Genomic DNA, 11,298 nt, shown 5'->3' with positions numbered 1-11,298 from the left:
GGAGCATCAGAGTCCAACCAAACTTTTTTGATAGAAACCACAGCCACTGTTTGCCCATAGTATGTATAAGAAAGGAGTCAGGCATTAACATGAGCAGTATAGACACAGCCAAAGGGTAGTAAGATCTTCTACATGAAAAGAAAATAATAAAGGAAAAGAACAGGTCAACAAATTTGGAAAACTATTCCTACAAATGCAACTACTAAATGAAAATTTTTAACCAGGGGAAACAATCCAGGAAGGGTTACTGTAAGTATATTGCCTTTTACTTTGAAATATTAACAGAAATATATAGCATAGGCAGGGAAAGACTACTTTTTCTCTTGGCATATTCTCTCACCACAGCAAAGGCATTAATTTTAGAAATGTTTCTGATGTATAAACAACTTTATCCCTATTTATAGATGAATATTTTGTGTAATACCCTTAGTACAAACTAAGCTAAGTGACATTGCAGAAGGCAATTAATTAGAATTTTCATACAGAGGTTTCTCTCTGAAGGCTCTGCTGAAACCTACACTGCCTTCCAAAAACTGTGAAATTAAGGATTTTGCACATTCACTGACATAATATAAAGATGTTGAAAAAGACCAAAATGTGTGTTGTAGTCTGAAAAACAAAGAGATCTAGTTCTTGGATCTATCAAAGCAGTTTTCCTAATATATTTCTGATCTAAAATATAATCAGAGTTAAATAGTCATTTCCAGATCAGTATTGCTTATATCGTTTACAGACAGGATTTATTTATTACCAGATAGGCTTATATTTCTTCTGTGAAAGAGCAGTAACCATGTGACTTAGTTGTGGATTACAATACCTGCAGGAAGCACAGTTCATACACATAAAAGTACTTGCAGCCTTGTGTCAAGAAAGACTTATAACGAGCAAACAAAAAAGTACTACATGTTATTTATATCAGATGAAAAGAGCTTCAAAACATGATCCAAATCTAGTTAGATGAACATTACAAAGCTGTATTAAGTAAAGATGTAAATGGGCAGCCGTCTACAATAGAAGATGAGACAATAATACTGGTAATGTCACAGGCTCCACTTGTGAAGATCAGCCAGTTCCAAACTGACATAAGTTGCTCAAGAGCATGTAGTAGCTTTGTGTACTATTCCTGCCTTATTTTAAGACTAAGACTATTGCCAGCAAAAGCAAGCAACATTTAGACTAATGGAGCACAGACTATAGTTCAGAGGAAAGAAGGCGTTCCAAAGCAGCACTGAAAAAGATAAAATCAGCACATATTGTTTCTCAGTCTATTAGGAAATGTTTCTAATATAAAAAGAAGAAAGCCGCAAAGCCCTGAATATATGTTTGGCAAACATGTATACTCAACAATCCCTGGAGAATAGTATTTGTTTAAAGCTTTTAACTCAAAATGGTTCCTAAACACAATAACAAAATTACTGATTGACACTGAATTTTGCTTGAAGTAACTGAACTAGATGACTTAATATTGCTTAATCTTATATTCATGGAGCATTTCTGTATAGTAGACAACCTACATAAGCTTCTTCAACTCTCAAAACTGCCACAAGGCTGCTCTTCATGCTTTTTATTCAAGTGAAGACTGCTGATTTCAACAAGAAAATACCCAAAATGGAGGGGATTGGGTAAAACAGTCTAAAATAAGGGGATAAGCAATAACCATATGCCAGACTTTTAGTATGTTATTGTAAATATACAATATTATGTAGTTTTAAAAGATTGTTTTCAGGAAGAGGGTGAGATGAGTAAATGTTAATGGAATGAAAAGGTAAGTGTAGAAGAAGTCATACAGAAAGCAAGCAGACAGCATAGTTAAGAGATCTTCACAAAAGTAGGAAACAGGCAACAGCCACTGGCGGTCTTACAGGGCTGCAGGGATCATGAGCAGCAGAGTTGAAGTTATTGATACCCTGGAGGAAATCTGTGGGGCAAAATGCAAAATTGGATATAGATGTCAGGGAAATAAGGAAAATAAGACTAAAGGTAAATGCTGTGATTTCACAGGTTCAGAATTCTGGGAGATACAGCCTTGTTCTACGTTTCAGTTTGAAGGAAAATTTGGGTTTAGGAGTAGTATGCGCAGACCTGAAAGAAACAGAGTTTAAATGAATTAAAACTATTGTTGCTTTTTCAGGCAGGTCTATACAAACCTCCTTACTGTTCTATGTAAACTTGGCAAATAATTTGGCATCACTTGAAAGCCAAAGGAGAAAAAATAAACATACTCGAGGTTGCAAGATGGGTTTTTTTTATATTTTGTTTTTCAAACAAACATTATTGACTGCCTCATTGCCAATAAGATATTACAGCAAGTGTTATAGTATTTTTTAATTGACTTTGAGATATTTGCTGGACAAATATCAGTGTTAATCTCAGACACTTAATTTACTCAGTATTGTTCAGTTCACATTGAATTCTGATCTCCAATTCAGGTCACCCTGAACTTTCAGGGAAAAGATGCCTGGTCTCTCTCTGCTTCAGGTCAGGTTCAAACTTGTAATCTCTTTCCAAAACTGGAGAAGCAAAGAGGGAGATACACCCATTGAACTACTTGATTATTATTTTTTTTTAACTATTTTTAAGGTTTTGCGCATTACAAAAAGATATTTTAGTCTAGTGCTTCAGCCATGACTCATAGATAAAGATCAGGCATATTATACTGCTAGAACTGGTTGCGCTGCTATATGGAGACTAAATTATAAGTGGAATATAAGACAGCCAGAACTGAGCCCAGCAGCTTTAAAACTCACATATTTTTCATGTTTAGGAGGATGAGTCCAAGTACTTGTTGGCTTTGCAAGGTATTCAGAGCAGAAGAAAATGGGATCAGTTCTAAGTAAGTACCAATGAGCTGTTTATGTTCTGCAGTATGTGCAGCTGAATAGGTCAGACAAAAATATCAAAATTCAGCGTGGAAGTTTACTTTGCAAGCTTGAAAACATGCAAGAAAGTGTAACATCTTTGCAACTACCCCTGGTGATCACCTTCATATATCCAATTCCTTTATAGCACAGGAAGTGCCAAGTGTCATTTCCCTAGTGGTAGAAAGGCACATCCCAGTGGAAACCTCTTTTATATTAAATAGGTATAAGCCTAAACTAATCCTTGGATTAAGTCCAGATTTGGGCCTGTGAAGAATCTGTAAAACAAGTATTTTGGGTCAATAGTTTAGGAGAATTCAGACTGTTGGCAAAGTTTGAAGATGTGGTGGATAAGGTTCCTCCTGCAAGTCCTTAGCTGCCACCAACCTCAGTGAAGGCCAATCATAGCTGGAACTTTTGGTCAGCGTGCCACATCAGGGCGATGAAATGCTTCCATCCAACATGCTGTGTCCTCCACAGCAATACCAAGGTGTGTCTGGTGACTCCCGAAACTGCTGTTTGAATGACGTGAAGTGGCAGAAATCCAGACAGCATAGCATTTCCAAAAGTGCCTCCTGAACTAGGACTTCTCTCCCGTGCAGTATCAGCCAGGAGAGCCCCTCACCCTGGAGAGGGTACAATAAATGAGCGATAGCTCCCACAAGACCCTACAACAGCCTTTGTTATATACATTTGGTTTACGTTTTCCCAATTTTAAATATTAAGTAAAAAATAGAAAGGTTTTTCTGTGTCAGCTGCCCCACCAAGCAGCACTCTTTCTGCTTCACAGACAAATAATCAGAAATAGAAATACAATGGCCCCGATGCTTAGTAAGACAGAAAAGATTGTCATTTATTCTGCATACAAGTGTTATTCCTGACAGAAATGAAAAAAACATTTGCATCAGTAACAGTGAATATGACTCAGAAGCAGCTCTTAAGGCAAAAATCATTCAAAGAAATAAAGATTCTCACTCCCAATAACAACATGCTTCAGGATTTTATATAGAGAAGAGGCCGATAGCCCATGAGAAGGAAAAAACAGTATCTTTTACTGGCAAGAGCTACTAGAGACTTATGGATACCAGAAACTGATAGTGGCAAAATTTCTCTTACAATATATTTCTCTGACCAGGTCATACCGATCAGGAAAGCCTGACAAAACAATCAGTGAGTCCCAGCATGTAGTCTTTCAGAGAAATACAGAATTTTATCAAATTAAAAATAAATGGGTGCTCACCAATTAAAAAAGCTACAAAGCTTCTAATGGCTGATGAGCAGCAGAAATCTATGAATCATCATGCAGCACTCACACCAAAGCCAGTTTTGCTTTGGACTAAAATTTTACAAAATGTTCTGTAATACTGAGCTGCTGTTGTCAAAACTGCAGCTCATATGAAAACAAAATACTCAATGAAGAGGGATATCCTCCCAGGTTTGTCTGACACATAATGGAAAGCACCCACTGGAATATATCCCTTGTGTTTTCTTCTACTAATATAAGCATAAGCATTTTTTCCAAGTTACCAGCATTGATGTCCTATAACTGCAACACTTAAAAATCAGCTGGTGTAAATGGAGTTACGTGCACTTAAATGGAGCTATTGGCAGTCAGACATTTGTTTTTCCTTAAATTGTTTAGTCTCTCACCTCACTACTTCCATACTCTTTCCCAGAATCAGGCAGGAGACTCCTACAAGCTTATGAAATTATTGCTTAAGAATAGCAAACATGAAACAAAGATATCTGATTTTAATCACCACCAAGAACTGTCTAGATTAGTAACAATGTGTCATACTATACTGTAAACAACTGGAGAGAAATGGAAGTCCCTTACAACTAAGGTTCTACTAACTTTTCATTATTTACCTTACGTTCAGAGCTTATATTCAGCTCTCAGCTGATCAGTCAATTTAGAAGTCAAAGACCTGTAAATATTACTATAAGATCTTGAGCCCTTTAAGGCTTTGCTACTAAACACAAACATCAACATTTCATAAAGTATATATAATGACTCCTGTCCCAAAGAAGCTCCCATCTAGAAATCTAGTACTTTCCTTGTGCTTCTCCTAAGCACAATTTAAATAAGCAAATGCCATATCTGGAAAAACTGCATGAGAGCACCTTGAGATGGAACTACATTTGTTACAGCAAAGAGAATATTTGATTGAGCATAATAAGCATAAGATCTAGGATGCTCAGAAAAACCATTCTAAATATAAGTTTTATATAGATCTTATTTAAACTCGAGACAGATTTTCAATAATTTCAGTTAATTTTTTATGCATTGAACCACAGCTAATCCTACAATAACCTCCTTTTTTCTAAAGGGTGTCTTTGGAGGAAGTGCTGCAATGGTCCCAGTCTTTTGAAAAGCTGGTAACAAGTAAATGTAAGTAATTGTATGTCTGTTTCCCAGATGGATTACTGAAAAATTTCTCATGAAGCAAAATCAATAAGTCATGCAGTATAATGTATGCTGGTTTATATGCAACTAATGGAAACCAACTTTGTGTGACATGCTTAGTATGCATCAACCTGAAAATAAATGTAGCTGTAAATGTTTTCCCGAGCTTGCAATTTCTGCAAGGACATGTTCTTTTAAAGACACATAATAGGTTTACCTGCCATATTCCTGCTTAGAACACTGTATAGCAATATATATTAGAAGAAAATGAAAGAAAAGTTGACTTGGAAAATCCTGTGTAAGGCAAAGACACGATACCTAATGGCACAGCTATACAGCATAATGCCTTGGAAGATAACTCAGACCCTCATCTCACATATGGGAGGAACTGTAGCTGCAGTAGCAAATCTGATCTTTCTCACTCCAGCATTCCCCTGTCTCATTCAGGGCTCAGAGCTCTCCCACATTTCTTATAAATTTCTTGTAGAACATCACTATTGAACTACTTTTTAAAAAAACTCTGATGAGAAGCTCATGTACAGAGTTACAGCACAAGCCTCTAAAGATTATTCCTAAGGACATGCATCATTTTCAAACTGCAAATTACAAAAAGCAAGAAGATTAACAGAATTTGTACATTCTATGTACAACTATAAAGAAAAAGATCTCACCATTACAATCTTTACCAATAAACAACCTAATATATTTATATATAATACATATAGCATATAATATAGAATATAGAATATAGAATATAGAATATAGAATATAGAATATAGAATATAGAATATATAAATATAAAGAGTTTTCAGATAAAGCACAGGGAGAAAACACTTGAAAGACAAAATTACAGCACAAGCAGGCAGAGACGCACGCAATCACCCTTTCTGCCAGATGACAAGCAGGGTTTGGAAACATGAAAGCCCAGAGTGCTGCACTAGCAAGAAAGCTTGCATTAAATAAAATGCTGATAGCTTCCAGTAGTACGTGGATGCTGCCCTTCTTAAATACGTCATTCACTGCACTTAGATGTATCTATTACTTGATTTTGAATTCATCTAAATGCTTAACAGAGTCAGAAAGTGCAAAAGTGTAATCAAGTGAAAAACCAGAAACTCTAAAGACAATGGATTTTCAGCTCTCTATGAAAAGTAGGTGAAGTATTTGCCTATCTTAGGCTTCACTCTCAAAGCGCATCTTTGTACTGCAAGTACCATTCTTGCTCAAATGCTAGCACTGAGTGAAGCTTCATAAATGTTCTTCTGTCTAGAGGCATTTTAATGACTCTATCACCTAATTCTGTACAAAGCAAGTCTAATGACACTTTAGGAATTTAATCTTCACCAAGATCTCACTAACTGCTGCTGGCAAACTCCATTGTCAGGTGTTTCAAAGACATCCTCAGGTTCAGAACCACTTATTTGTTAAAGACAGTATTCTTTTAACTGCTTTAATTCACTCTATTACAGCAGCAAGAACATTTATTTCCTTTTTTTTTTTTTTTTGCTAATTGTTTTTTTCTCCAAGTTCTTACACCAAGAAAAGCATGTCTTATTTTATCAGTCAAATCATGATTAAGTCGATGAGAAAATCAACATGAGCCGGCAGTGTGCGCTTGCAACCCAGAAAGGCAACAGTATCCCGGGCTGCATCAAAAGGAGCGTGACCAGGAGGTCGAAGGAGGTGATCCTGCCCTTTTGCTCTGCTCTTGTGAGACCTCACTTGGAGTATTGTGTGCAGTTCTGGTGTCCTCAACATAAAAAGGACATGGAACTGCTGGAACAAGTCCAGAGGAGGGCCACAAGAATGATCAGGGGACTGGAACACCTCCCATATGAAGATAGGCTGAGAAAATTGGGGCTGTTCAGCCTGGAGAAGGCTGCATGGAGACCTCATAGCAGCCTTCCAGTATCTGAAGGGGGCCTGCTGGGGATGGACTCTTCATTAGGGACTGTAGTGACAGGACAAGTGGCAATGGGTTAAAACTTAAACAGGGGAAGTTTAGATTGGATATAAAGAAGAAATTCTTTCCTGTTAGGGGGGTGAGGCACTGGAATAGGTTGTCCAGGGAGGCTGTGAATGCTCCATCCCTGGCAGTGTTCAAGGCCAGGTTGGACTAGGCCTTGGGTGATATGGTTTAGAGGGAGGTGCCCCTGCCAGTGGCAGGCGGATTGGAACTTGATGGTTAAGGTCCTTTCCAACCCTAACTATTCTATGATTATTTGATAATACTTAGGTATCTTCTGTAGAAAACTGGAACTGGAATTTAAAAATACTTGTCAGTCTGGATATGTTTGATAATGTTCACAGAGACCATGAAGAATAAAGTTTTCTGTGTTCTGTCTCTGCATAGTGAAATGCCATTGAAGATAAAGGGAGCTCTGCATGTGCAGCAAAATGCAGTGTTGAGGTGTAGGACTTCAGGGTGAGTTAGAGTGTTTAATTCCCCACTTTAACATAATCTGTTAAGAATATTTATAGGTGTACAACAAGAAATATACTGCATTGTAAACGTCCCTGTTGCCTTCAAAGGACTCTAAAGGTAATGCATATATAATCGTACATAAATTTGGCTTCTGAAATATTTACAGATGGGCCTGTGATTTACAAGACCTACTTGAAGACAGAGCACAGTGATGAAAATATGGAATTCTGGCTTGCTTGTGAAGCTTATAAGAAGATCACATCACAGAGGAAAAGGACTTCCATGGCCAGGAAACTTTTTGCAAGTTACATTCAGCCCCAGGCTCCCAAAGAGGTGACATAATAACACATGCACTTTATCTCCCCAAATAGAAATACCTGATGTGTAATATTGCTTACAAATGCCTAGCACCTCTGGTATCCAGGCAGTGAAAACACTTCTTGTATTACTGAGAGTGAAAACTGTAGCAATTCATCCTCCCAAAACATTTGAACCCAGAATTTTAATACTTGCCTTCACACCTTGACAACAGGTAAATCTTTCAACTATATCCACCAAAGATACAATCAAAAGGCACAACTAGATTAATAACCAAGTTCTTGGATATGTTCTAATCTTTTCAGCATCTGATAAAGCACCCAGTGATATCACTCCAATAGCTTTTGCATCGTGCCATTGTTACAGGTATATAAAACTCTGGTCTTTGTAAGAGTAAATATAAATGGACAAAGTAAAAACTCCACTCAATGCTGTCCCCTTTGTAAAATGGGATAAAATAAAAGTTCCAAGACAGAATTATTTTCTACTTCCAACAATACAAGATTTAGGGAAAACAGAGAAGATGTATATACAAAATGTTTGAGAGTGATTTTATTTTCCTGACGAGAGACTATACAGACATGAGTCTCTCCTGCACAATCAGTCATGCTTTATGACCTTTAACTATTCCAGCTTATTACTTTCCTTGCAAAAAATAAGCTCAATCTGGCTTTACTGTTGCTGCCTCTGGCAGACTGAACATAACTAAAAATCAGGCTGGTTTATGCATGACAATAAAATTATTATGGAATCACAAAATGCAACTTCCCTGTTGACACTGAAGGGAAGCCAAAACCAACTCAGCTGCATCCTCAGATGCTGGCTGAGAGCAATTGCTGTTTTAAATGGCTAAACCATTCCCGCTAATACAAAACTTAAAGAAACTTGAAAGTTCCCTCTGCTGGTTTTAAGTGCCAATTGGCAAGAAAATGCATTTTTTTTGTGGTTTTCTGCTTTATTTTTAGTGTGTGCAGCTATAGGAAACTCAGCAAGACATTTGCATTTCCAAAAAAGAAATGTCAGTATTGTCAACCACAAAATTCATCCATCAAACATACAGGCTTAAATCAGGACATTTAAAAAAAGATGTGTAATTTTTCCTCCCCCCACACAATAGTATGTATTTGGATCTTGCTTAACCTCCTTAAGGCTTGAAGTCTAGGGCCCATTTCCTGCACAGGAGCAAAGCAATGACTTTACCACTACTCTCAAGCCTCCACTGATCACAATAGTCAGGTTTAAGATGGCTTTTCCATTAAGGATGTGGGACAACCTGGGAAATTCAGACAGCTCCCACGCTTCTTGGCCCCAAGGGAGCAAGCTACCCATCCAGCTACTAACATACCTCTTACTAAATCAAACAACAAAAGAAGAACAAATTGGTCAACTAATAAAATGTGATTTTCTGGCAGTATAAGGAGAAATCCACTCTGCTAGAATCAATATTTTTCATTAGGTGCTGATTTGAAAGTAAAGGGTATATGAAAAGATGTAAATAAAAGACATTTAATAAAAGTCCTCTGAATTCAATCTTCCTTACCTTTCCTTTGCATATATTCAGTGATACTTGAGTAATGTTGTTTTCTGTTTCAGATTAACATTGACAGTCCTGCGAGGAAAGCAATTATAAGGAATATTCAAGAGCCAACACAGTCCTGTTTTGAAGAAGCACAGAGAATAATTTACATGCACATGGAAAGAGACTCTTATCCACGATTTCTTGAATCAAAGTTCTACCAAAACCTCAAACACAGCCTTCAAAATAATGGCAGCAATTCAATGGTAAATTAAATAGAAAGGCTGAAAATTTAGAAAGGTTTCTTGTGGCATAAAAATGTTAAAATTTTAAAGTAGACAGAAGAAACTGGGAAGTAGACAAATATTACTACTAATCTGCTCAACTGTTTTATGTTAGAATTGATGAGGCATTGTCTTTCCTCTTCCCTTTATTTTCCCATGGAACAGTTCTGATTTTGTTTTCTTCTCCCATCAATGAAGCCCTAAAAGCTAACAAAAACTAAGTATAAAGAACTTTCCGCTGAAAAGGATTGCCTAAGTTTTTAGTCTTTTATTGATATTTAGAACTCTAATAACATTTTCAGTATTCCTGTTCGGAGAGGCCTGAAATAAAAAAATGATTTTGCTGCTAGGAAAATTCATGTTTGTCCTCACATAATGCAGAAGAAAAAAATATCTGCAGTGCTGCATTGACTTTTTTGTTGTTTTATTCATGTGTTCTTCCAATGTAACGGGTGATACATTATGAAGTACAGCTATTTGCTTAATCTTGAACTATGAAGTGTAGTATTCATACAGAGTAGGGTTTATTTTATGCTGAATTATGATGTGCAACATAATCTAGAGAGATACTTGGTCTATGGTATACTACAATACTACCAGTGTATCCTGAACTTATCTCCAGTGATAAGACTCATTAGTAATTCGTCTTCTTTTTCTGGGCATAGATACCAAAATGTATTTCTTTCCCTTCAGTCACCCTAGTAATTAGATATAAGCAAGCCTGATGTTTGAACATCATACTGTAACACAAACAGGCTCTTTCATGCATAAACTATAAAAGACAACTTACTGATTCATTGAACAAGTATTGAAGGAGCTTGGTTTACATTCAAAAACCAATCTGACTTCTCAAATCTCATGAAAACTGGAATCATTTAATTCTTTTAATGTACATCAGCATAGACACTAAAAGCCATATATATGAGACCTTTCTAGCATACGCTCAAACTGCGTTATTCCAACGAGTATAAAGAGCAAGTAATTCTGACATAAGCCACATAAACCCTGATAGTATCACACTGATCCTCTAGAATGATTTCACAGGAGAAATGAAGTATTTGTTCAGTTGGATACATTTATTTAACTGAGATTACTTCAATCATGTTGCTAGTTTATGCTTCTAAATTACTTTAAGCTGTAACTTGTCTGCCTAGTTTTAAAAGGCAATTTTTGTGAAAATGTCATTGCCTCACCTCTGTTAGGAAAGCCTAGTCTTTCTATGGAAAACTCACACCTGTTCATTTTGCCATTCACCTAACCACAGTAAGTTTTGTTCTCCCTGAGAACTTCCCATGATTTTTCAAAGTGAATGTCTAAGCCTTTTCCTTAAAGGCAACCATGAAGACACAGGTCAGTGCAGACAGTGAACAATTGGGTTTCACTTCTGTGGCATCTATCTTTTAATGAAGAAAAACTATAGTTGTTCTTTTAAAACTTTCCTCTTGACCATGTATTAAGATACTATTTCTGAATATATTTTAAGGAAAAGT

General features: G+C 36.6%; 1 protein-coding gene across 1 annotated transcript; it reads left to right on the top strand.

Moving 5' to 3' along the window:
* The first annotated feature begins 2,764 nt into the window (after positions 1-2,764).
* RGS13 (regulator of G protein signaling 13) lies at positions 2,765-9,972 on the top strand. The gene is made up of 4 exons (XM_061365296.1): positions 2,765-2,833; positions 5,189-5,250; positions 7,857-8,023; positions 9,602-9,972. The coding sequence occupies exons 1-4, from the start codon at positions 2,769-2,771 to the stop codon at positions 9,797-9,799; spliced, it is 492 nt and encodes a 163-aa protein (XP_061221280.1). The 5' UTR covers positions 2,765-2,768; the 3' UTR covers positions 9,800-9,972.
* The last annotated feature ends 1,326 nt before the right edge of the window (positions 9,973-11,298 follow it).

Source organism: Neopsephotus bourkii, unplaced genomic scaffold, assembly GCF_033783945.1.
Source record: "Neopsephotus bourkii isolate Nb327-2 ecotype Australia unplaced genomic scaffold, CSIRO-AGI_Nbou_v1 NB_1279, whole genome shotgun sequence".
Classification (NCBI taxonomy): domain Eukaryota; kingdom Metazoa; phylum Chordata; class Aves; order Psittaciformes; family Psittacidae; genus Neopsephotus; species Neopsephotus bourkii.
This window is presented reverse-complemented; position numbering and strand designations above follow the sequence as displayed.